At 39.3% G+C, this 27,059-nt stretch overlaps 1 protein-coding gene across 2 annotated transcripts; it reads left to right on the top strand.

Moving 5' to 3' along the window:
• Nucleotides 1-479: 479 nt before the first annotated feature.
• Nucleotides 480-26,018, top strand: ACTR2 (actin related protein 2). Of its 2 annotated transcripts, XM_074817281.1 has the most exons (10): nt 480-613; nt 6,769-6,879; nt 10,452-10,466; nt 12,460-12,675; nt 16,789-16,861; nt 19,250-19,386; nt 20,178-20,327; nt 21,083-21,228; nt 21,640-21,772; nt 22,966-26,018. In XM_074817281.1, exons 1-10 carry the CDS (start codon nt 566-568, stop codon nt 23,134-23,136), a joined length of 1,200 nt encoding a protein of 399 aa, XP_074673382.1. In that variant the 5' UTR covers nt 480-565; the 3' UTR covers nt 23,137-26,018. The 2 variants fall into 2 exon arrangements, with proteins under 2 accessions (XP_074673382.1, XP_074673383.1); XM_074817282.1 differs by lacking the exon at nt 10,452-10,466.
• Nucleotides 26,019-27,059: the final 1,041 nt, after the last annotated feature.

Raw genomic sequence — 27,059 nt, 5'->3', positions numbered from 1 at the left:
GACAAGGCAGGAGATCATACCTATTCTTTCCTTTATTTGGAGTCCACCAGACTGTTTGCCAAACTGTTTGTCAAGCAGACCTGGGAAAAACCTCTCGGGGAGAGTAAAAGCTCTTCTGGGACGTGGAGCTATGAAATAACACAATATTAATGATCAATCGTTCGTTAACAGCTGCCCAATTCCGCTCTGTGCACGGAAAGCCACTGCGGGGCAGGCTGCTGGGCACGGCAAGGCGTGAGAGGGGTGAGCGGCGGCGGGCCCGGAGAAGGGGGGGCGCGGCCTGTGGGGACGGGGAAGGCCGCGGGGACCGGGGCCGCCGCCGCCGCCGCCGCCACCATGACAACGGGGGCGGGGCGGGGGGAAGAGGCGGGCGGCGGCGGTGGGGGGGGGTGTCGCGGCGCTGATTGGTCGGCGGCGGGCGCTGACGGCTTCCGGCGTGCGCGCGCGGCGGGCGGGCGGGCAGGCGCGCGGGCGGGGGGGGCCCGGTGGTGGCGGCGGCGGCGGAGGTTGGGGCGGCGGCGGCAGCGGCCGGGTCTGTGTCGGTGCGGGGCGGCGGCGCGCAGGGATGGACACGCTGGGCAGGAAGGTGGTGGTGTGCGACAACGGCACCGGGGTGAGTCGCTTCTGTCCCGGGACCCGCCCTGCCGCCGGGGCGGGGGGGGTGTGGGGTGGTGAGGGGAAGCAGGGCGACTCCCCCCGGCCCGGCCCGGCCCGGCTTCCTCCGGCACGCCCGCGGCCGCGCCCGGCCTGCTGCCGCTACCGGGCCCGGCCGCCTTCCCCCCACCCCGACCCGGGCCCAGGCGCTGCCGGGGGCTGGCGAGGGCCGCGCCGCCCTCCGTCGGCCCCGGCCCGCGGGCAGCCGCCGCAGCAGGGGAGATCGGTGCGGGCCTGCGGAATGAATGGGCGGGGGGAGCTCGGCGCGGAAAACCGCCGGTCCCGGCGGGTCGCCGGTTGTTCGCTGATTTCTAAACCGGCTGAGCAAAAACTACCGCCGGGGGGCTTCGGTGCTGTGTCTGGTGGGCGGATATTGTGCTGCGCACCCCCCTCCCCCCCCCGGCATTTTGCTGTTTTACCGTGAATATATTTCTCTACGTGACCTGAGCAAGTCTAGCAACGAGTATTTAACCAAAAATGCCGATTTTTAAAAAAATTCTGAATGAGTGCGTTATACATCGAGCAAACAGGGATGTGTCCCTCTATTGAGGATTATTCGTTTTAAGGAAAGGATTTGGTTCTGTGTTACTTGTTTGGGTTTTTTTTTGCAGCTACTGGTCAAAATGGAGCGTCGTCCTTTTGTTAATACCTTCCTGATCAGCAACATACTCAGAATTAGCATTTTTTAAATCGGGATAGTCCCAAAGGTTTTCTCCCCATCCTTTCACCTTTTCCGCCTTCCCTGAGCGTGCAGGCACCTACTAGAAAGGCATCCTTTGTCAGTGGTACGCAGGCTTTGAGGCGCCTCGACAGGAAGTGAAAAAGATAACCATTTTATAGCAAAAAGATGTTGTAGGTGGCTATTTCCTCTCGGTAATTTTGTTTAGAAATCTAGGGTTTCCCCCAGTAAAATACGATGTGAAGTTAACACAGCTGACAGCATGTAAAGATCTGTTGAATGGCAAAAATAAAGGAAGTGATTTTTTTTTTTTTTAATAAACACTTGGAAGAAAGAAGTTGAGTTTTTTAAAAACCAAAGAGGGAATAGTTGAGACAAAGGATGTCATTGTTAGAGATTCAGCATCCTGAATTAGAGGGTTTTCCAATTAGCATCTGAGATGGTTCAGAAGGAAGAACGTCATGTTTGACAGTTCTGATGTCATCTCGTTTTACTCCTATAGCAAAAATTATCTTTAATAGGGCTGGGGTCCAGAGCCTTAGGGCACTTTTTACACTATCATTTAGAAACAGGAAAGTTAAAAGGCATTTACCATTTTCTTGTTACAAAGGGATGTGGAAGCTTTTTTGTTGGTGTTTATTGTTTAATACTCTTACTGTCAGACCTGTATCCAAAAAAAATGTTAAGCTTCAACCTTTAGTGTGGTCCTTTACATAGCAATAAATCCCGGAGTTGTAAAATATTTGGTATATCGGTAGTGACAGCAGTGTTGTGCTTTGACTGGTCTCAGTAAGGTGTGAGGCAGAGGGTAGAAGCCATTGTTTTTACCCAATTTCCCAAGCTGGGTTTGCAACACAGATTTTGTACCGCGTAACGTACCTGTGTGTGCTTTTAAATCAAGAAATGTCTTGGAATGATAAATTTCTTCCTCTGTGAGTTGTACCAGCAGGATATAAATAACTATAATAGTGGAAGGTGCCTTTATAGTGCTGTTGCGTTTCTGAGAGGAGGGGCCTGTGTCACTTCAGCTTGTGTTGCTTTGGGTTGTGTTCGACCTCTAAGCAGAGCAACGTGCGCATGGGAGTACCCTGGTCACAGAGTTCATTGTGTGGGAGAACAGAGTATCAAGAAATAATCGTTAAATCAGTAAACTCAAAATATTTAGGTTGAATTGGGATAATTAAACTAGAATTGGAATAATTAAACTGGAAGAAAAATCAATTCAGTAAATCTTTCAAGCCTCAACTGCACATTATCAAGTATTATTGTCAAACCAGTATTTTTATAATAATATTTTTTTCTGTATGACAAAGAAGAGATGCTTTATGTCAGAGTGATTTCTGATATGTTGAGATATATCAAACTTAAAACCATAATTGAAATTAAATCTCTTGCCAAGCACCAGAAATATTACAGAAAAATAGAGAATATCCTTAGAAAACTCAGATGTGACTTTAACTTTAGGCTTGTCTCTGAAATTTACTGTTCTTGTTATGCTGCAGTAGGACTTCTTGTGTATCTGGCTGCAAGCAATCTTTGAGGAAGAGGTGACTAGAAGGAAGTTCTTGCAACACGTAGTGTGGCAGAGAGGCAGGCAATGGCACCTCAGAGGACTAAAGCGTTAGAGATGGATTTTCTTATTGGTATAGGACAAACAGTAAGTTACTTAGTGGCCTGTAAAATCGCTCTAATGGTATTTAGGGTGTGTGTTTGAGAGTTGCATCAATGGAAAGAATCAAGCACAGAGACCTGATAAGAATATTAGTATTCATTTTAAAACTTGTCACGTGAGCTGTTTGTGAGCTTCCTCATTCTTTTCGTTTGAAAGAACACTTATACGTACAAGTTCTTGCTGTTTGATGACTCAGTAGGAAGTGAAAGAGTCGGTATAAGCCACAGTGAAATGGAGAAGAAACTATATATGGTAAAACTCTTACATACGTGCTCTTGCACACAGGCAAGCTACATAGCTATTCTTAAAACATTCTGAATTTATAGCAAATGAGTGCAAAAAGGAATGATGATGAACTCTTGACTTCCTTAGAGATGCGTGTATTCATTGAGTGTTGGTGTTACTGTTCAATATATGATGTATACTAAGCATTGTGCTGAAGTTATTTTACAGTTGTTCCAAGGAGTGTGCACACTAAGAGATGGAAGAGGAACAAGCACATTATACTTAAATTTTGCTAGAGAGTTTCAAATTGAGAATGGCAGGAACAGTGAGTATTTAATGTCTGGCACTAGAAAAGAGAAGCTGATTATATTCCAAACTGCTGCAGTTCATAACGTTTAACTGAAGATTTTGCAGGTTCTCCTGTAAGGGACAGGAGGAAGAAGTATCTTCTATTTCTTGTACCCCTTTAAAAATCTAAAACTGTCCAGAATCTGTTATTGTATACATCTGTGTTTCTTACCTGTTGGTAGTTTTACCAAGATTAGTTCTTCAGCCATAATATCCAGTGTTATGTCATCACAAACCTACCGAGCCAGCTGAAATTCAATATTGTCAGGGAGAGTACTATGGTGGGGATGCTCTCATTGATGGGGAAGGCTGACTTGTTCTCATCTTCACCAAATTTTCATGTAATCTGGAAGGGAAAATTTCAAATTTGAAGGGGAGAAGGCAATTAAAATTCTGCTCCTTCTGTCTACTGCTGAGTTTGCCAAACTTTGTAAAAATGTTATTTTTTAAGGCTCTCTGTTCTGCCCTGAAAGAGGTAGAGAACAGACTGTGAATGTCCAAGATTAATCTTGCTCATTGTATTTCACATAGATTAAATCTGATTTTGATTGTGGTTTTGGCTGACTGGAGAAATGACAATTTGTTTTTAAAATCTAGGATTTTTCAGCACTATTAACTTCCCAGGAAGGTGTGTCAAGGTCTTAACACAGAAAGGGACTGGAAATTACTCTAATGGTTCAAATAGTAAGAACTTAGAGTAGTATTTTTGTAGGTCAGCATTTTCTAGGTCAGCATAGTTGTATGTGATTTTGAGAGGTATTTCTAAGGTTGTCCAAAAGGTGCTTACTGATTTTGTGCAGTAGTTGTTTTGGTTGCATATCTCGGTGGTTGCTATAGAAATCACAGGGTTTATTTGCCCAGTCAGCAGGATTTAAAAGTGTGGGTAGCAGAGCTTCTTGAGGGGTGCTCCAGTAGTTTGAATTGTAAAGATTCATTTAGATGTTAGTGGTGCTGTTACTTCTGTTGACCAACATGGTTGGCGATGACTGGTGGGGAAGCTGCTTCATGCCAGGGGAAAGAAAAGGAGGAAAAGCTGTAAGCAAATGGATGGGTGTAAAGGTGCATGGACTACCTGGAGGTGCTTATGGTTGTACTTGAAACAGTTCATGGAAGCCTAAGCTGGAGGATGGGATTGTATGGGATGTTTTATAGAACTAACTTCTAGCTTCACCAGGTCCTGCACAATGAAATTTGTAACAAGCATACCTAAATGTTGTAGTAGCAACAAAAATCATGTGATTGCCCTGAATGCAGTAATTTGCTAAGTCTGAAAGGGAGCTTGTTTCATTTTTTGAAATTTGGACGCCATTATTTGGACTCAGCTCAGTCATTCAAAATGTCTTATGTTTCCTCTGGTATAAAACTTCTGGTAGAGTCTCCTGGTGTATTCAGGTAGGTGATCCAGAAATGCTTGTGGCTACTCTTTGCTTTCTCATAGCAGCACTGCATTCTTGAATACACAGATAAGATCTACATAACTCCTAGGTACTTCTGGCCTTAATATAAGCAAAAGAGTTGATAAGTACTTGCCTTTTCAGAGAACTGGATTGAAGTAGAATGAGGGAAATGAGTTGAATACACAGTGTCATTCTTCAGGTATTCCAAACAGCTCTGCCTTGGGAGACAGCAAGCACTGAATGGGTGACAGAAATTGGGGTCACAAAAAGCAAAGAAAAATTCCCTTCCCCCCTGTATTAGCCCAACTTTAATTAAAATCTCTCTTGGCTCTTTCCCTAACTGGCTTTATAAATTTCTTTCCAAATCCGGTGCCCTGCAGTAAGGCAAATAATTTAGAGCAACAGAAAGTGACTTTTCATGTTACTGTTAGTGTAATGGCAGAATTCCCCTCAGCAGCAATTAGCTGTAGTTTTTCCTGTGATAATTGTTTTAGTGGCAGGTTCAGACCTCAATTCAGAAAACTCAGTGAACGTTTTGGAAATTCTAGCAGATGGCTTTTAATACAAGCTGAAATGGATAATTAAGCTTTGGGACAGGGTCCCAAGGAGGCTATGAATGTCCTTGGAGGCTTCTAACACCCAACTAACTGGTCAAAGCCCGAAGTGAATTCAGTGTTGAATACTTTGAGCCCAGGGTTGGATGAGACAGCTCCTGAGGTTCCCTCCAACTGGAATGATTCCGTGATGCTGTGTTACCACTGTTACACCTAGATGGTTGAGTGATTTTGCAGATGAAAATGTGTAATGTTTAGTTTGGGGCTGCAGGATGCTGTTCTGGCATGCTGATGTAGCACAGTACGCTAAGTATGCATCAAAAAAAGAGAAGCCTGCTCTGTATGAACTGCAGGCAGAACATCAGAGTAGCATAGCCAAAAAGCATAATTTGCTGATCCCCATGAGCTAAAATTGTAACTTCTTGCTGGCACATTTGAAGTTCTTGTTTTACAGCTGAGCTTCCTCTAGTGAATTTTTTTTTTTTTTTTTTGTGCTCAGTTAATCCTCACTGTTTTCTTAGTGTATATACTATTTTAGGACCCAGTGATACAAAGCTTCCTTTTGTACATATCTGGGTAACAAGCACTCTTTCAGAGTATCCTGTTTGGTGTGAACTACCAAGGTTCTGGTTTTGGTTATGCTGCTGGTTTTAGAAGTGCTTACTGCAGAATCATATCTTTATCCTTAAAAGAAACTCTGAAAATTATGGAACTGAGAAATCTGTCTGAGTTGCACAGGTTATCTGCTAATTCTCTGTTAAACACTTTTTATAACAGCATAACACCTGAATTCATAAGGTTTTGTTTTTTTCTGATGTGTAATTTGTTATGCTACTGTGTGCTCTAATTGGAGAGGTGATTTAATTTGGTCTCATTGGGTACTCATTATAAGGTGAGCCATTACAAAATGATGGGTTTCAGGTTGCTAGAGAGCTTTTTTATAGAGCGACAGGAAATCCAAATTCAAACACTGGACTCTTTTACACCTCTCAACGTACTTAGCCGTTTTAATACTGTTTCTGAAAAATCTGACAGTCTGATTCAGAAAACATTCTGGAAAATATTTTAATTCAGTTTTACAGATCTATGCCTCACCTGAAATGTGTAAAATTGATTTGAAAATATAAATCCAATTGGTTTCCAGTGAGACACGTGCTTTTAATTTTTTACCCCAAACCAGGTTTCTGTTGGTAACCAAAAGTAATGCATATTCTAATAAAATTATTTATTCCTTTTCAGTTTGTGAAATGTGGCTATGCAGGCTCAAATTTTCCAGAGCACATTTTTCCAGCATTGGTTGGAAGACCTATTATAAGATCGACTGCTAAAGTGGGAAACATTGAAATCAAGGTAAATTTTTTTCATTATTATTCCTTTCTAACAGATAAAAATATTTAGGGCAGCTTTTGACTTACGTAATGGTTGGAAATGATTTTTTCCTTAATTCCCCTTTATGCTCTTTCAGTATCTCTTGATTCGTTTCTGTATTGGGTTTTAGCCTGTCACAAACTACAAAGTTATTAAGAGGGTAATCTAAAGCACTGGAGGCCTTCAGATAGTACAACTGAGGAGGCAGCAGGTAGGGCTCAAGGGGTTCTGGGCAAAAAGGGACTTCAAATGCCAATATGTAAATGATGTCAAGTTTAGAAGGCAGAAATCGGAGAGAAGTGGTTGATGTTTGTCACCGAGCTGTACTGTGGGTTTCTGAGGCAATGCTGAAGAGCTGCTGGAGCTTCCAGGTCTTTCTATACTGTTTGCTTTCTACTCAGAGTTGATCATCTGTGATCTTGTATGAGATGTTTAACCTTGGTTGTGTTTGCATTTCATTGTTTCTATTGTTTTTGTTTTCTTTTCTTTTTGCTGTTGGTAGACGTAGGTACTCTGCACCAGATAGAGATGGAGGGGCTGTGTCCAGGCTACTTCATCTTGGGATGTTATTCCAAACTTGGAATGACGGGGAACCACTGTTTGAGAATCTGTTCCTGAAGTCTGGGGAGCTATCATTTCTCACTTTATTTTCTAATTACAGACTAATGCTTCAGATGTTAGTAGTTGCTTCTGCACTACAGGCTTCAGTAAATGTCTTGGCCCTGGTGTGGTCACATCCTCCCTTTTTGCTTCTAGCCACACATTCTCACCTTGTGCTAGTCATACTGCTTGTGCAGTCATGTGGTGAGCTGCTTTAGTGAGCTGATCCAGCTGAAGAAGAGTGATTTCTTTGTCAGGTAAAGTTTTGACTGCCCTACGAGACAGTTGTGCAAGCTGCAATTTGAGAGGAAGGCAGAAGCAGGAACTTGAGGGAGAAACAGGAGGTGATGCAGAGCTGTGGAAGCCCTCCTTTAGGCCAGTGAAGGTCAAGTAGAACCCCTGTGTATAGGCTTTCAATTTTGCCTGCCTTGTTGTTTCAGAGCAGCAGCTTAGTAAAAGGAAAAAAACCCCAAAACCTACCATCTGCCCAGTCTTCCTTATTTTCAGAACCCTGTGGGTGACAAGGAGAGCTTCAGTTATCTGATTTCTGATGCTGCCTGTAAAAAGTTAGTGGTATCAGCAGAAGGCCATACTAGGAAGTCAAGAGGACAGAAGACATCAGACCTTTCCAAAATGCGCTTTTTTTAAAAAAACAAACAAACAAACAAAAAAAAACCTGTGATACTGCTTACCTCTGGTAGGACACTGTGGTTGAAAGGATGGAGATCTTTCCCTTTCACGTAGACAGGAGGTTTTGTAAGGAGTGGGAAAACATCTTCCTTTCTCTTGCAAGACTTTGAGAGAGGTGTTTCTTCAGATATCTGCTTGAACTTAATGTGACAATTTCTTCAAGGAAGTCCTGGTAGAGTTTTATGAAAGTTGTGCAGTGATTTACAATTCTTAAGTCCAAGAAAAATTCTCTTGCATGAAATCTCATTGTTGAAGTCATGTTTTCTTTCCAGTTGATCTGATACAGCCTGTCCTGCCAGTTTTGTATCCTCTGATTATCTGATAACTTAGTTTAATATCATTACAGATGACAGTGTTGAATTGGAAAGATAGGAGGTAGAAGTGAGTAATTGCTATGAGATCAGTGTGAAAGAACCAGTAAACTATAATTTCGCATGCATTGCCCGTCTTCTGCTTGAGCATGGATCACACGGGTGTATCTTAGAGAGTATAAACAATGTGTCTAGATTCTTCTAGAAGTTTTATAGCATCTGCCTGTAATAGTTTGTCACTCTTTCTTAAGGAAACTGTATCAAGAGAAGAAATCCCTGCTACAGATACCCAAAGTATCCCAGTAGGATAATACAGTAGGAAGACTTGTTAAGTGTGAGTGCTGTTTTTCTATGTGAGCTTATTGAGATTTCCTAAAAAAATGTATTTTAGCAGATGAGTCTTATGCCAAAATTTAATTCTAGCCATTCACTGCAAGTTCTTATGGGATAAGTTTAAAACTGAGTAAAGGAAGCTGGCAAGGAGATTATCAGTTTAACTTTTCAAAACTATTCAGAAAAGCTGTCATTCCTGTGAAATTCAGAAACTGTGAAAAGAGTCTGGAAGCTGGTCAAAACAGTGGTTATCATCCATCTATTGAGTTACTGGTTTCAGGTTGCTTTGTCCATGTTTCCCTTCTGGATTCGCATTTCAGCCAGCAGCAGGGATATAGTTTTTCCCCCTACTTGGAGTCGCCAGTTAAGGACATAGACACAAAAGTTCAGTTCTTACTGGGATTATTTTGCTTAAAATTGCAACCTTAAAGCTCTAAATCCATAAGCATAGATGCTGCTCTTAGCTTTTACTGATTTACTAATCTTTGCAGCAGGTTTTGTGGTTAATAACCATCTTAGGAAGGCAGGACTGATGAGTAGCTTTGACTACTTAAAACAATTAGGATTTTAGGGCAGATCAGACCCGGTGACCTGCTGAGCCATAGTCCACGTCCTACAGTTCTGCTCAGTTTCTGCCAAAGGCAGCCTGGAGAAGGTAATTCTCTGGATTTGAAGTGAGGAAGAGGGCCACGCTCTGACCAGCCTCTTGGTAGGGCAAAGGCAGCTGCCAGAAACTCTACGCTATTTTCCTTTGACACAATTTGCAGAATAAGTACAATTGCCCTACGGGACCTGATATTTATTTTACGGCTTTTGACAGCTTAGGTGACTCAAAGTGAATTTAATTGAAGGAGGAAAAATATCTCAATAATCAAAGAAATGGCTTTACTGTAATTTTGGACAGTGTTTGTGCACATACACTTCAAATATTTCATAGTGCTTCCTGGCTGCTTTAATTATCTTATCTTTCTATCTCCATGGCTTGCTATAGGGAAAGAGCTTTGAGACACTGCTCTTACTACTGCACTTCATGATTGCTTGTTTCCATTCTGAGAGTAGATGCCATAATTGAAGTAAATATCTCTTATGCGATTCCTTTTGGGTATTTGTTCCATGATAATATTAACAGATTATCCTGCTTATAGGTGAATGCTTTTATATTATAGTTTTCAGTTCTTGGGTATTTAAAGCAGAATTTTTAAAACAAAATTTGAATTTAGCGTTTGTCAGAGCTAGTTATGGTCAAATGCCTCGAGTCTTGTCTAGTTCAGATAAACGCTTTGCCCGGGGTAGAACTCCAGTGTTACAGAATATTTATGCACAGAATCCTATTTACGAGAAATAGGCAGATATACTGATCTTGTTTGCGACGTAAGATACATAAACATGACATGCTGCTGACATGTAGCAATAGCTTCCTTTAAAGACATTTTAATCTGAGATCCTCAGAATGTTAGTTTGGCCCTAACTAAACTAACTCTGATCATTTCCTGCTGTGCGTGCATCTCTTTCAGCCTATTTCTACTGTGTACTTAAAATAATTTGAGAATTTCATTTAGGCCTTTTCTGACTTTCTTGCTTCTACCTTCTTTCTTCACCTTTCTTGACCTGTTGAAGTAGAATAACAAAAAGATGGTAAGTGAGGTGCCCCTGTGCTGTTTGTTTACCATTTTTGCTTGATGGGACCTAGTAGCTGTTATGTTATTTTTTGATGCTATTCATTGTTTTGTCTTGTCCTACATTTTACATTTGAATACATACTTATTTTGGACGTTGTTCATTGCTTTGGTTTACTAGCAACTAATTCATGAGAATATTTTATGTATTGCTTCTAAATGCTACATAGCCTGTAGTTTTGCAAGATGTAAGAATAACTCCTAAAGAGCAATGTAAGCTCAGCATCTTTAACAGTAGAAATTGCTATATTTAACACTACAAACCCAGAGCTTGAATAAACTTTCAGATTTCAGTCGGACAAATATTACTGAGTACCGAAGTGGTGGAAACACTGAATGACATGGTAGGGGTTCCTCTGCAAATTCAGTTGTGCTGTCCTTCTTCCTCTTCACCTGCCAAGTGCGCACGTTTGTTAGTGTGCTCTTGAGAACAATTGTTCTGCCTTTAGCTTTGTTTTAAAAGGATGTGAAAGTTTTGTGCAACTTGCATTGCACATTTGAATAGCAGCTTTTCCTGGGCTTTGTCCTGTTCGGCAGCGTAGAGCCTCAAAGAACAATGTACAAAAAAGGCTTCCTACTCTTCTAACTGGTGGAGTTTCTGTTGTCTTAAATTCTCAGGTGTAACATGGTTGCATGGTGGAGTTTTCATAGTATGGTTTCACTAGAGTACATTTGATTTAAAATGTTAGTCTTGACTTCTGTCTTCTGTACAGTGATGATCTATGCAAGGGAAAACAAAACCTTATCAGGGAGAGGGGTTGGAAGAGGAATGGTTTGATTTAAACTGTTTTCAACTAACTTCCTTTTTATGTAGTCAACAGTAATTGTTTAGATTACTCCTTTAAAAAAGTATTATAAACCGGATGCTGGATTTTTCATTGTGCATTTTTTTTCCCTAATATTGAACAGTAGGTTGAGTAATCCTCACTTCAGAGTTTTCTGTGCCACAGTAACTGCAAACTGCGGTGGCATATTTTTGTATGAAGCAGCTGGGTTTTTTGCAATGAAATGAATATATGCTAGTATGGAAACAGTGCTATTGGTACTTAGAAATGTGTTTTTGTAGGCTAAATGTGAGCAAGTGAGTTGAGGCTTCTTTAGAAAAGTATGGGAAATAATAGGGAGCAAAGATAACGTTGCTGTGCATGCTTCCTCTGGGAAGAACGTGGGAAAGGAGAAGATACGATGCTACTAATTTGAATGTGCAGTGTTTGCATAACTAACTATTAAACAGATTGCTTAATCAGTGTGAAATGACTATACAAACTATGCATTAGTTGGTTGTATTTGTGTAAGAATGCGTTACTGGGGTTTTTTGGCTTGGGACTTTGACATGGAACAGACGAGAGTATATTTAATATTTAGATGTGTCTTTTCACACCCTACTGACATAGGCAATATGTAAACCATTGTTTCTTTTAATGTCTAGTGTGGAACTTCTGATCTCTTATTTGCTTTTGCTACTGTTCAGTATGCTTATTCACCACTCATTATTCCTGTTTTGGTATTGTGCACAGAAGTTTGCAACATGCATGGAAAAATATTCTGCCAATCCCACCTACTACCCTTATGTGCTATTTTGCGTCTCAGCCTTTCGAAGTTAGTATTTGATAAGAGAATTTTGGAGGTGTCAGTGGAGAAACATCTGTACTTACAAAGGTCTTTTGGTATCTAGCTGTAGCAGGGTTTATTAGTTTGTTTAAGGTTAATTGGAGAATGGAATTAACAAAGTTTGTTTTGGAAAAAGTTTGGGATGGGTAACAACCAAATTTAAATACTACATTCAGTATATTCTACTTTTCTCCTAAGTACCTGAAAATGATTCTAAAATGTGGGCATTGCTTAAGAACACAGTTGGACGCAGGCTGGAGCAGTTCACTGTCATTCTTGAGGATTTTGGTGTATGGAGAACTTTGCAAGCACTAACATGTTTCTATATTGAAATTTTACAGGATCTCATGGTTGGTGATGAAGCAAGTGAATTACGCTCAATGCTGGAAGTGAATTATCCAATGGAGAATGGGATAGTTCGGAACTGGGATGATATGAAGCACCTCTGGGATTACACGTTTGGACCAGAAAAACTTAATATTGACACAAAAAATTGTAAAATACTACTGACAGAACCTCCCATGAATCCAACTAAAAATAGGGAGAAGATCGTGGAGGTATGTCTGTCTAGTAGAAACTGATACATACTGTCATTGAAGCATTGCTAAGAGATTTTAACCTCCTGAAACACCTGGTAACTAACGGTCTGAAGCAAAGCAGTTCCGTTTTCTAATCAAAACTCATCCTCAGCCATAGTCATGAAGGCTACTGCGGTTAAATTCAAACAAGCTGACCTCGTTCAAAAGCTGTAAGCAGGCTTCTTGTCTCAAGTCATATCGCTTGTAAGACACAGAATTGGAAATACATGTTTATCTTCATGTATCCAAGACATATTGATTACTAGCTATTGGATGAATGTTAATTACTTAAAATGACTTGGACTCCTGTAAGCCAATAATGCTTCAGAGGAGATTGAAGCTTGAGCAAGGTGGTGCTTACCAGATGGAGCAGTGTTGTTGGAGGTAGCTGAGACAAAGGTGTGATGACAACCAATTCGCTAATCTTTGATTAATGCTAGGGATTATCAGTGAAAGCCTTCTAAGAAGGAGGGCCTGGTTCTTGGATCGTCGATCTCACGGTGCTGCCCTGGGCAACCTAAGCTCCATCTGAACTTTGCGTTAATGTAGGTTGTCACATGTATATTGTTTAGCCCTAGTACCGTGTGACAAAGACGATCTTGAAGAGCAGTAAGGTTTGATGAGTACAAAAGGTTTAGTTTCCTGTTTTGTTTTTGTTCTCAAGCATCATAGGTACTTTCAATTAATCTAAGTATTCAGTATAACAAATGTAATTTTAAAAATGTGTTGTTAGAGTAGCTGATAGGGCAGGAAAAATGGGTTCTAAGTCTGAAGCCGTATCCGTTTATCAGAACTTTGAGTATGAAAGCTTGTGTGGATATATTTTTTCCCCCTCCAAAATCAGTTGCTTAGTCTAATAAGAATTTACCTTTATCATTATCTGCTGATCTTTCCTTTAAAATCATTTTGTTGTCGCAGCTACAGTAGTGCTTTCTGCAATGTGGCAGTGAATCTATTGGTGCTAATCTTTTCTTTCAGTGACTTGGGAGCAAGTGAAATACAGCAAAGTTGGAAAAACTTAAGTGAAAAAAATCGATCTGTACAATCTGCATTCAGTGTGTCTTAGCAATTGTGGGCATTAGGGACCCATTACCTAAGTATTATGTAATGCAACATTAGTAATACAGTCCATGGTACATCAGTCAGCTGTGGTGTGATAGGCATAGCAGATTTTTCTGGGTGGCCTCCATATAGCAGGAATGGCTGAATTTCCTGTTCAGGCTTCTTTTGCTTTTCAGCTGTCTACAATAGTGTTCTTGTGTCTGTTTTCCTGCTACACACAAAAGGCTGGGTTTTAGTTATTCTGGGACTGAGTAATTTTGTACCGTAAATTGAAAAGGCTTGTATGGCTTCTGAAGTATGATAAAATATTTGTATTGCTCCATTTGCTTTTTTTAAACCCCTCCACAGATTGTAGATACCTAATCATGATCCAGAAGATTAGGGAGACCTGGAATCCATTTTTGTAAATTTAAATTTGAGTTAAACAGAAGCTCATTGTTTCTATTAATATTTTGAATGGATTGCAGTGTTATGAAGGCTAGCAATATTTAGTTTTTAACTGCAACCTATTTATACTCCTTCCATTTTTGACATGGAGTTTTCCTTTTTAGGGAGGCTAGCCCCGGTATGAAGCAGAGGACTGAGTTAAGATTTTTTTTTTTTCCTAAAGCCTGCAGTAAATGTAATAATGCCTCTGCATTTTGTGATACAGTGCAGTAGCATTTTAAAAAGAAAAGCTTAGTCATCTGGACTATATCAAGATGATAGATAATTATATACCCTGTACTTCATTCTGCTTCCAGTAATTCTCTCTCCTTACCCCATTGCTCCATCAAACTCAGCTACATAGTAATAGCAGCAAGTGTTCACAACAGTTGTATTGTAAAATATATATTTTTAAAGTGCTGGGTTTTTTTATAGCATGTACAAGACACTGGTTGCTGCTCAGCTTAATTGAGTGTTTGCTGTTTGTTTGTCTCTAGTTATCTGCTGCATTCTCATTCTGTAGTACCCTCAGGAGCAGCCAGACCGTAGTGGCATATCATGTAGCTGTAGAGATACTCTAGCACTGTCACTGCTCCTAATCCCAGCCTGGTATTCTTAATCTTTTTTCCCAATTTTTAGTTCTTTCTTTCTACATCCAATTAGAACATCACTTTGTAGGTAATCCAAAAGCTGGTGTCACGAGAAGAAGAATCTTTTCAGGAGAACATCCTGCCCGGTGTTTACATCTTAAGATTTGTTAACATATATGTCCCATGTCAAGGCATTTTTCATGTCAGATAGAACAGATCTAGATATCTTGAAAGAATAACAACCCCACAAAGGCCTGCATATAGGTTATAAAAGGGTTTTGCAGTGGCTTCTAGGGTTTAGTACAACATGTCAAGGCAGTAACTAATGCCATTTGAATATTCATTTTGTTGTATGAAGATGATAATTTAGATTTTTCTTAAATTAGTTTTTCATTTTGTAAACACTCAGGGTGTTTGAAAAGCTCATCCATTGGAATAGTGCTGTTTTTAGACAATGCCTACTCAAACGGGATCTCTTTTTGAGTTGCTGCCCTTTCTGCTGTTCCTTTTCTGGCAGACACTTCTGCTTCTTGTTTCTGAAGGTATTGCGTTATGTGCTAAACTGTGGCCAGTACGGAAGTCACTAGCCAGCCTTGTAAGGTCTTGCTCATTCTTAGCTCCATGCACCTGACTACTGTATTAAATTTCCTTTTATACTGGCCAGTTCACACTGGGGGTTTGTAAAGACCCAAAACATGATGCTCTGCAGCTCACTCCCTCTGTGTTCCTTACTGCTTGACTTCTGCTATACTGCGTGCTCACAGCAAATATCCCGAGAAAAGCAGCATCAGTCTTCCCAGGAGTTTTGCGGTGTGCTTGATACAGCTGTGAAATCATTGACTTGGCAAGGATCGGGGTTTTGATATGGGCCAGCCATTTAAAATCACGCTATTCTAAGAGGAGGTTCTTTAAATAGTTCAGAACTCTAAAATTGTCAGGCATCAGCTTTTTTTCTTTAAAAATATTTAGGTATCTTTTACTTGAACTGTGGGAGTACTTAGGATTTAATCAGTTTCTAATCCTAGAAGTTGCAGAAGTGCTCAGTAGGCTGCAGAATAGCAAACGCAAAACTTCTGTGTGTGCTGGAATAGTTAAGAGTTCATCTGTGTTTCCTGGTAAAGCATTTTGAGGGGAAAACTGCTGTACAGTATGATTTGTTTACTTGGGCTTTTTTTGTGTTTATAAAGACAACGAGATCGTATAAACTTTACATCCTTTAATCTTAGACTCTGTTTCTTCACTTAATCTAGTTTAATGGATAGGGGAACCTAGTCTACAAGATGGGCAGTTACTTTTCATGTTTCAGTAAAGAGTTCTGCAAACCTGTGGTTTTCTGTATGTAACAGAGTTAGCCCTACCCGTACTATTTCAATTGTAGTGGATTTTGCACTAATTCTAGAAGTTTGTCATCAGTTACCCTTTAAAGAAGGGAAGAAGGCAGCTCAGAAGCAGAGAACAACCTGTGACAAAGGGCTTATTCTAGACCCACATGCATAGGAGTCTGTTTGGTCTTTACTTGACATAGACTTTGTACAACTACAGACTGTAGGGCTTGATGAAGACTCAAAAAAAAAAAACCCCTGAACTTCCTAAGATTTAGAGCATACACCTTTAACAAACATTTTGTTCCCAAGTCACACTTCAGTAATGAAATACTTGGCTGGTCTGCAAGTACTGCCTCCTGCTCATTAAGCACTTTGGAAAACGGCTTAGTAAAGCTGCAGAAATTGGTGTGTGGGTTTCTTGTAAGTATACGCTTTCATTGCTAAATGGATGTGGAATATTTCATATGGCTCGTCCTGTGTGAACAGGTAAAGTATAGAACTGAATGTACTACCTACTGCCATAAAGCAAGTAGGTTTGTAATGTCTGTGTAGAATTGGTGTGATGAAATTTATTGGGAAGTGATTTTGATTAGCAAAAATACAGAATTCTAGAAATACAGTTTTCAAACATCTGTGGAATTTAAGTATTTGGTCTGTTTTGGAAGTTAATTTTTGCCTTCATCTTACAGGTTATGTTTGAGACATACCAGTTTTCTGGGGTGTATGTAGCCATTCAGGCTGTTCTTACTTTGTATGCTCAAGGTAGGCAAAGATAACTTAAAATCTGTTTAGTTTATAAATGTGTTTCTGAGCCAAAGTACTAATATGGTATTAATGGGTCTTGGGCTTTCAATGCTGTTCTAAGTAAGCTCATCTCTGACTTATGGGCTTGCTTTTTGTTTTGAGGAACTATTGATAGGTACCACTGTCGGTGTTGTTTTCATGAACCAACTGTGGAGACGTGCTTGTAAATGCAAAAACCTGGTTTATGAGAACTGTCATTGTTTCAGGGTGTAGTCTTTGGCTTCAGGTCTTAATGACATGCTTTTGATTTTCTGATAAAGGAAAAATTTATTACCATAAGTGAATTTCAAGATGATGACTAGGTGACTTTTGCACTATTTTCAGTTCAAGAAAAAGTTGATTTGTTGCTGTAGATAAACTAGAATAAATGATCCTCAGCCTGAGGAGAAAATTACGGATTCACTGAGTTTGATAGAAATTCTACCATTGACTGCAATCCACCTAGGATTTTAAGAAGTTACTCAAGCACATCAGTTCTGATAACATGACTCCTTACATCTGTTTACTAGTGGCTTGGTGTATTTAGCTGTCACATAGCAGGACATAAATATCCTTGACCATTAACATGTCACCATAGTTTCTGTGTCCAAGAGCAAAAGTGATGGGGTACTGGAAAAGTGGTTCTGCTATGCAAGTCATTAAAAATAGTTAAACTAAAACCACTTTTGCAGACCTGCATATTAATTTTATTTGTTGCGATCTGTGCAATTACTCTTCTTTCTTTTTTTCTTCTTCTTCTTGGTTTTTCTTTGGTTTGATTCCTTGTATTTAATTGACTAATATGCAGTCTTAAATTCTGCTGTAATTATACATGTATTTTACTGTATAGTGCTCAATTACTTTGTGAATAGCAAAATGTAAAACAACTTAGAGCAGTCCACAATGTTTCTACATCTAAAACAAAGCTGAAGACCTTCTAAGATAGAAAAAACACGTGGCACATAAGTAGAACATTTGCTTTTGAGAATGTAAAGAAGCCCTTTAAAACATCCTACTTATTTATATTGCATTAAAGATTAAAGTAGTGGCTAAAATTACATCCAGAGATGTGCCTCATTTTGGTGTACCACACTTTGTTGCTGCTGTTAAAACTCTCTTAAAACTAGTTGTTGCTTTTCCCTGGAATTCTGTGTGCTTGTGTGTCTTTTAAAGGCAAAGGGGTTTATATATCAAAACCTAGTTCTAATTAGGAAATTCTTTAGCAATTCCTCACAACAGTCTTTTGGAGTTAGGTGTAGTCCCTCGTGACTATTTCCTTCCTTACTGCGTGCGTCTGATTGCAAGACTTTGTGTTTGCATAGCAGTTATTCTGGTTCACTAATAAATGTGAAGACCTGATCACACAACTGAACCAAGGTGTGTTCTTTGGTTCATTTGAGGCAAATAATCAATTTGTTTGCCTTCTGTTTACAAGGCTTGAGCAAATTACAATAGCCAAACTAATGCACCTTTCCATTACATCTTAAATGTTCCTTCATTATTTTAAGGTCTTCCCTTAAAATATGTTTTCTTGCTTTAGGTAGCTTGTGAGGAACTATAAAACTGTTTTCTAATCAACTTTCATCATTAATTCTGCTTCTTATTTATTTATTTTGCTAGTGAATAACAAAATTCGCTTCAAAATAACAAAACTTCTGTTTCTACATGCTTATATCATCTCAGTTTTGTACACCTTAGAATTTAATGGGTTTATGGTAAATGTTTTTCACTGGAGTTGACTTCTTTAGTGTATGAAAGGGGATCTGATTCAGCCTAACGCTGTTTCTATGGGGGAAAAAAATTATATGTGTGCTATATAGTCTAAATATTCTCTAGCTTATGAAAGCATTGTTTTGTTTTTTGAATACCAGTCAAAATCAACAAGTCCTAATAATTGTAACAAGGTAAACTTGTGGCCTAAATGCCTCTAGGTTTCTTCACATTGGAGAAATTAATGTAAGGTTGCACAGATGCAGCTGAATCTGAGGAGGAATTTGTGCCTCAACAAGCTTTTAATGATCTTAGATATTCTTTTTAATTAGAGTGCAATTTAAGATGTCAAAATACTAGATAAAATTGTGAATAGCAGAGTTATAAGCATCCAGGAAAAAATAGAGGTAATACTTTCAAAAAACTTATATGAAAGCATTTGTTATTATTAAAACCTTAAGTTTAAAATCCAGCTGGATAACAATAACCAAATTTTAAATTGTGACTACTTTTTCCCAAACTGATGACTGCGGAAATAGAGGTTGTCTTAAGATTACAATGAAAAATCCTATCTTAAACTTGCTACTATTTTGCTCTATTTATGAAGGTGCTAATAAAAGTTGTACCTTTTTCTTTTTCCCCCTCGCATTCTTTTAGGTTTGTTGACTGGTGTTGTTGTGGACTCTGGAGACGGTGTAACTCATATTTGCCCAGTTTATGAAGGTTTCTCTCTCCCTCATCTCACCAGACGGTTAGATATCGCTGGGAGGGATATCACTAGGTACCTCATTAAGGTAAGCTGGAAAGAATTTAAGGTTGAGGCTGGTATCTGTGGTACATGGGTTCAAGTTAAAATCCCTTGATAGCAAGAAACAACTATATGTTTTGTCTTTATTATTCATATGTTAACTACATAAAGAACTCCTATATTCTCTGTATTGCTTCAGTCTATCCTTATGTTTCCTCATGTAAATCACATGTGATATTATTGATATTATTCAGAGACTTCACATTTTCTTAGTGGCAGTCTTGTAGGAAGGGATTTTTATTCCATATTTCAGAAGGAAAAACTCAAAGTTGGCTTTCTTGATACATAAAATGAAAACTGTGTTCTATCAGTTCTACTAATTATTTTCAGAAAGACTTTTTTTCTTACAGTGTGGAAAATAACGTAGTGATTCTTCCCTGATTATTAAATAAGACAGTATGTTTTATGGACTTATTTGGGTTTTTTTTAAATAAGAGCAACATTCTGTATTGACAAATCTTATGGTTAAACTGGAATACTGGAGTGTTCTGAAGTGAAGTCCTAAATACAAGAATTATTTTGGTTATCTTTCACCTGTCTTTAACGGTTATACTGAAAGTTGTAATGATGAAGATGATTTTTGACTTGGAGTAATGCTGCTGCTGTTCTGCTTTTCTGTTATTAATGGATATGCTGTGACAGGTTTGACTTAGTTAACTTAGTTGACTTAGCAGTTAAAAAAGGGAGACGAACTTTTAAAGATACATGTTTGAATGTACCCACCTACTGATACTGATGTTCCTCTCATCTACCACTAACCTGCTATGTTCCCTCTAGCTCCTCTTACTGCGAGGGTATGCTTTCAACCATTCTGCTGATTTTGAGACTGTTCGCATGATCAAGGAAAAGCTATGTTATGTGGGATACAACATTGAACAGGAGCAGAAACTGGCATTAGAGACCACAGTACTAGTTGAATCCTACACGGTGAGTGTTTTGAGACAGCTTTTCTTGTCCTGAACTTCATAGGCTTAAATTCAGGTAGCATAGGTTTAACTTCAGGTAGCATTTAACTTTGATTCTTTCTAAATTTTTGTCAGTAGCTCACTTCCCAGATACAGGAGTCTGTAGAATCAGATTACTTGGTTCTGGGAAAACTTTTAAAAGCTGCTTTCTTTTTTTTTTATTATTTTTCAGATTTTCCATAAAACTTTGTACTCATTTTTGCCATTGTAGATCCTTGAAATTTGAGTATTATAGTACAGGAACTTGTAGAGAAAGTGGACTTGCTCTAGCATGTCAGACTGTGTTTCAGCTCCATCCATCTAGTAGTGACACATAGGAGATTGATATCTGGTGACAAGAGTGGTAAACTTGCTCTTGGTGGAAACTTCCTGTGATCACACATGGAAGAAAAGAACTTTCAGGAAAGCATTACTCTTGCTGTAAGATCAGCTTTTAAATTGATATTGCAAGGTAATGTTTAGCATTGGTATTGCAAGGAAATGTTTAGTAGTCAGTATCAATGTATCTGGTCCCTGATGTCTCTTAAGTAAATTGCATAACAATTGAAGAATTTGTATCTTCTTTCAGTAGTACTGAATGACTTCTTGCAGTGGTGGCAATTATCAACAATTTCCTGTTTTAAAACATCAGGGAACAATGTAGGTCATTTCCTCTTGGTTTGTTTAGTATCCAAGTGGCTAGAAGTAGTCTTCTGAATGATGTTTTTTATTCTCTAGCTCCCAGATGGCAGGATTATCAAAGTTGGTGGGGAACGGTTTGAGGCACCGGAGGCTCTCTTCCAGCCTCACTTAATCAACGTAGAGGGGGTTGGCGTGGCTGAATTGCTGTTTAACACCATCCAGGCCGCTGACATTGATACCAGGTAAGAGCAGAACACTTAAAATCCTCGTGTCAGAGTGCAGGGGTGATGTGAGAACTGCATTCAAACAAAATAACATCTTTTGCTTTAGAGGCTGATATGTGTTCTGCTGGGGGAGGGGGTGTACTAGGAGTAGGGCTCAGTCTGAGATCTTGGAGCTTAACGGGTTTTCTGGAAACTTGACTGTTTTGGTGTGAGTGAGCAACGATAAAATCTTGAAAGCACAATATTTTTTTACTTCTGCTTTCTGGGATGCCTGGAAAAGTATGAGCAAGTCTGCCAAACTTGTGCAGTCTGTCTTTGTGTAATGACCGGTTTTAGATTTGTATTTACTCCCCTGTACGTACAGGTACCTACTCGTACTGGGGTAGACTATATGACACTAGAAAGACTTATTTCTTTTTTTTTTGTCAGGTCTGAATTTTACAAGCACATTGTGCTGTCTGGAGGGTCCACCATGTACCCTGGGCTGCCTTCACGACTGGAGCGGGAACTCAAACAGCTCTACCTGGAACGAGTTCTGAAAGGAGATGTGGAAAAACTCTCTGTAGGTGTCGAGTCGCTTCTTCGTGTGGGGCCGAGGTTTAACCTGAATCCCCACTAGAGGGAACCAAGTAGTCAGAAATGACAGAAGCTACGGGTGGCCCTCCATGCAACTTGCAAAATCGCTGCCTCCGTTTCATATAGGTGGCTTGTGTGTGTATACTTGCAATAAAGCCACCTTCTAGTCCGTGCTAATAGCGAGTAATTACTGAAGTCTTGGGTTAGTTTGAATGTAAAATGTGCTAGGGCACAACTTGTAATGTAGATTAAGCGAAGCTAATGAGTTCTTGTGCCTTAAAGTCATCATTGAGCAAAAATCACTTTTCTTTGTGAAAGTTTTGGTTCATGCTGTAAGTGAAATACTCAAAAGAAAGAGGCTAGAGTTCTCACCTTCAAGTGTAATAAATTTCCCCTGTTCATTGGTGACTGTGATAAGCAGACAACAGCTACACAGACCTTAGAGATGCAACACTGCATTGTAATGCTATCTGCGTTTCAAGGAGGAGATATTTAGAGAGAAAATTCCTTTGAGTTGAGTTTCTAATGCTGAACTGAATTGAACTTCCCTGGTTATTAATACAGTGTTCCCTAAAGATCTTTTGCAGCTATATGGAATGAGTCAGTTGTACAGAATGTTTTAAGTCTAAGACAATATTTCACACATAGCTTTGACTGTACTGATTTTTGCTCTTAAAGTTAGAGCTTTAGCATCAAAGAATTTAAGGAAATATTAATTAGCTAAGTTGTTCTAGATTGTGTAAATTTAAAATTGGTTCCATCTGCCCCTCTAAAACTTGTTATAATTCTAAAATATTTTGTGATCTGATGATCTGGTAACTTCTGATAATTTTAGCCATCAAAGCTTAGGAAGTATTTCACTCTTTACTGTGTTCATGAAATGCAAAAATACGGTGTTTAATTTTGTATTCTGACTCCTGGGCTTTCTGTGGATAGACTGAAGGTATAATTTGGGGGAAAGTGTCAATAGCTGTCTCTAATTGCCAGCAAAAACTAGTTATTTTACTTAGGTTGCGCAAGCTGGAAGCTGAAGCAGAGCCCCGTGCTAACATTTAAGTTTTTGGGTTGCATTTTTCTCACTAGACAGTTTCCATTTCATTGTTCTGGTGGAAAACACAATTTTATTTTGAAGGGCTTTGTTTCAGGAATCCTATTAACAGTTTCTTTTCTCTTTCTTAGAAATTTAAGATCCGAATTGAAGATCCACCTCGTCGAAAGCACATGGTGTTTTTGGGTGGCGCGGTTCTAGCAGACATCATGAAAGACAAAGACAACTTCTGGATGACCCGACAAGAATACCAAGAAAAGGGAGTGCGTGTGCTGGAGAAGCTTGGTGTGACTGTTCGATAAATCCCAAAGCTTGTTCCCATCACATGTCTAAAGCTTTTTTTCTTTCATTGCCAATCTCTGAACTCACTCAGCTACATGCTATGGAAAGGCCTGTCTGTGGCCTTTTGACCCAATGGTCAGGTTTTGTTCTGGTTTCTTGGGGTAGCTTTTTGTTAAATGTTTCTTAATGTGGCTAAATTTGACTATTAAATTTGACCACTTCCCTGCAAACAAAACAGAGCAAGAGCAGCCTGTCTACTTCATTGTTCCTTCCGAGTAGGCAATTGGGTAATTCTGGTAGGCTTTTTCTTCTGGGTTTATTGCTGTAGTACTGCTAGCTTTTGTCTCTAGTTCACAAGGGGTTGTGTGCCTTTTTTAGCATAAGAAAACCTTTAAACGGGAGTTTTTGCTATTGGATCATTGTGGTGGTTATTTTTGCATTTTTTTGCCTCTCTCTACATTAAGATTATTTTTTTTCTTTCCTGCAATTAGGAATTTTGATTAAACATTGTTAGAAACTAGTTTAACTAGCTGGAATGGCTTTAACACACCGTTTTGATGTAATGTGGTTCCATACGCACTGCTGCCTAAACTGGCTTCTGAGGTGGTTTATCCTTAAAGGTGGTGGTGGGGCTTTCATACTGTATTTCTCTAAGTGGGCATGTACACAGTTGCCACAAATGGAGAAACACCTGATATTCTGGCAAATGTAAATTTGTGGCCTTATGTGTCTTTTTCTGGCGAGACGAGACAGGTTTGAGCTGTGTTGCTTTTCTGTTAAGGGATAGTTGGGGGTCAGTCTGACCAAAAATGCCTCTTTTTATAGCTAAATTTTGGTACCGTGTTGTCTCAGCATAGGGAGCAAGAATGTTAAATTAGCTGTTCTGTAATTGTTGAGAAACTTAGATGTGCTGAGACAGGAGCCTCTAAACTTTTGAAGAGATTTAATACTTTCAGAAATGCTTGTGAAAACTGTAGCTATAGATATTAAAACCCCGAAAACTAAGTTTTAAAAGTCTGTTTTAAGTGCTTGTATGTACATCAGAAGCACTTCCATTAAACTTTACAAGTATATTAACCTAGTGCCAAGTAGTTACTGCGAATGAGTATTTCAATGACCAGTGTTTGTTGCAACAAGCAGATATTTATAAACAACCACTGGCAGTAGGTTATAAAGAATGACCTATATTTGTTCCAGTTAAAAATAACATTGGAATATGAGATGCTGTCGGTTGGTAAATATCCACAATTCGTTTTGTCCAGTCCTGATTTTTGATACTTAACATGGGATGGGAAAGGAAGTGAAAACCAGTGATGAAAATGCTGTTTCCAAAAGTACATTAAAGCTGAGTTGTTCTGAAAAATAGAAGTTGTCACTAGTAATTATCAGCCACCTTCTCTGAGTATAGTTGCCTGTATTTTTTTCCTACTAGCAGACTTGTAACTTATCTTTGCAGTAAAATCTGCCTTACATAAAGCATAGCAAAAACTGCTTGCATATGAATGCCTGTTAGACTTAGTTCTGCTTTGCTTTTCATGGAAATATTATATCACTTCTTACTGGTTTTCCAAGCCTACCATAACATTTAAGCATAAGGAAGTTAAGATATGCTTTTGACTTCCAAACCTTGGAATGTATGAGATATGCTTTCATATACTTGCCATTTGTCTACATCTTTACATTAATAATTGACCCCAGGAACATGGAAATATTAAACCCCCTTGGATTCTTACAATTTGCTTTCTTTCTAAATCGAGCAGGCAGCTTCCTTTTGGCTGAGCAAGCCAAACAGGCAGAAACCATGTCTGCATTTCTTTAATAACAAGACAGTCACTATAGTATTGCTAGTAATGACCATTTAATTATAGGTGGGTGGGGTTTTTTGCAGCTATATTTACTCTTAACTTGAACAATATGAATTTACAGGCATGCCGGTCATGCCTCAGTGCATGCACTTAAGCAGTTACTAGATTTTTGGGGACATGAATGTAAGGGGTACTCTGAATTCCTGTAGTCTTCTGAACATTTAATACGCAAGATTTAAAAATGCTGTGGGCTTGCTTTAGAGCTATGGTTTCTCATGTGACTGTCTCTGGGCATTTTGGACAGTGTTGAGAATCATGGAAATAAACCAAAGAATGACTTAAAAAACCTTTTTTGAATGACAATCTGTCATGTGATTTATCAAATCTAGACCTTGACCCTGCAACCCCTTTTCTAAACCATCTTCTCCCCTGTTCATTGGCTTCGGTTAGGTATGTGCATGTTTGAGTAAAGGTTTTGGAATTTGGCCCTTTCACTAGAGAACTTCACAGCACCATGAGTAATAAATGTCAGTTGATTGTGCAGAATCTTGGGTTTCCATGGAAACCGTGTATATATTTAAAAAAAAAAAAGGCAACTAGCATTTTAAATTGCAGCTATCATGGATTTGGAGGAATGCATCCGTAATCCAAATACTGAATGGGGTGTTCCAGTTGTGCTCAGTGTGGTTCTCCATGTGTGTGTTTGCACACACGAGAGTGTGTGTGTGTTCTCTCAGCTGACAGCTTCAGTATTGCTACGAAAGCAATCTGGTTTTAAAGTGGGGTTTGTTTTTTTTTTTTGAAGACCAAATAACTTGAGTTGCATTTGCAATATGCTTCAGCTCCTATAAAATTAGAATAGAAGATGCCGCATCAGTTGTACGTTTTTTTGGGAACATCCTATTTTTAATGTTAAGCTGCTTCAAACCCCCCCCCCCACCCTCCAGTGTTCTAGGATGTTAACCGATGTAACACAAATGGCTTTTTATACAGTTCTGGGTAATGTTAACACACAACACTGGTTGATGGAAATAAACATCTATTTAAATTGACAGGTCTTTTCAATACAAAAATAAAATCAGATTTTTTTCAAAGTAGATTATGTTTGCTTTGTTTCCTTTGGGAAATCACAGTTCTGTCAGTTTTTCTCCAACTTAACTTTCATCACAAATCTATCATGAGCTGCTTATGCTGAGGAAATCTGACATGACAAAATAACACATTTCCTATTGATTGCTGTCATAGCACCCCTACTCCATTTTCTAGCCAGGATTCCACTCCCTCCATCCTAGTTTCTTTAAAAAGAAATTAAAACCCTTATCATTGGACAGGAATCTCTTCTAGTTCAAGCTCTATGCTCGGTACTGCAAAATGGGAAGAGCCCCCGACTTGTACTGACTTCTGCATCCCTGGCTAAGCTCAGAAGCTGCATAACGATGCTCTGTTTAGGCATTGCGACCTCATCTGCAACTTCACCTGCATCCCTCATTTTAACTGATAGAACTGTATGAGGGGTTAGCACATAACTTTTAGAAAGATGCACTGGTTTAAAGCAGTTCTTGCACCTGAAATTTTGTAATTCTCAACTTGCTGTGTGGATTAGTGTCTGGCCCACTAATCACGATGCATTTATCTGGCTTTTGAAACAAGCTCAACCAGCCATTTCACCCCAGCTCATTGTACATGTTGTGCTGTATGTTCCCCAGGCATCATGGCCCCAGTATAGCTTTGGTTTTCTTCGAGTGAACCAGTATGTGCAGTTTGGCTCTGGGTGCATCTGTCTCAGTGGCTAGGTCAAACACATTCCACCTTAGATACAGGTACAGGTAGACAGGATTTTAATAGAGGGGGAGAAGAAGAAAAAAAAAAAAAAAGCCCCCAAGGCCCAAATCTTTATTCCATCACTGTGCATTCTTAGGGGGGGGAGGGGGGGAAATTAGGCTTTACCTCTGCTCAGTAATAATTCATGTTCCCTGCTCCTCCCCTTTGGCTTGCTTTGCCTGACATGGCTTTTGTGTGGAAAGGACTAAATACAGCTCAGTTGACATTTGCTGGTCAACTTTTTCAATAGTGAATTCTTCCCTGCAGGCACTTCATCTATTTTCCACAAACAAGCTTCATTAGCTGTTTCAATACTG

Source organism: Strix aluco, chromosome 3, assembly GCF_031877795.1.
Source record: "Strix aluco isolate bStrAlu1 chromosome 3, bStrAlu1.hap1, whole genome shotgun sequence".
NCBI lineage: Eukaryota > Metazoa > Chordata > Aves > Strigiformes > Strigidae > Strix > Strix aluco.
The sequence above is the reverse complement of the archived record's forward strand: the minus strand, read 5'-3'. Positions and strand labels throughout refer to the sequence as shown.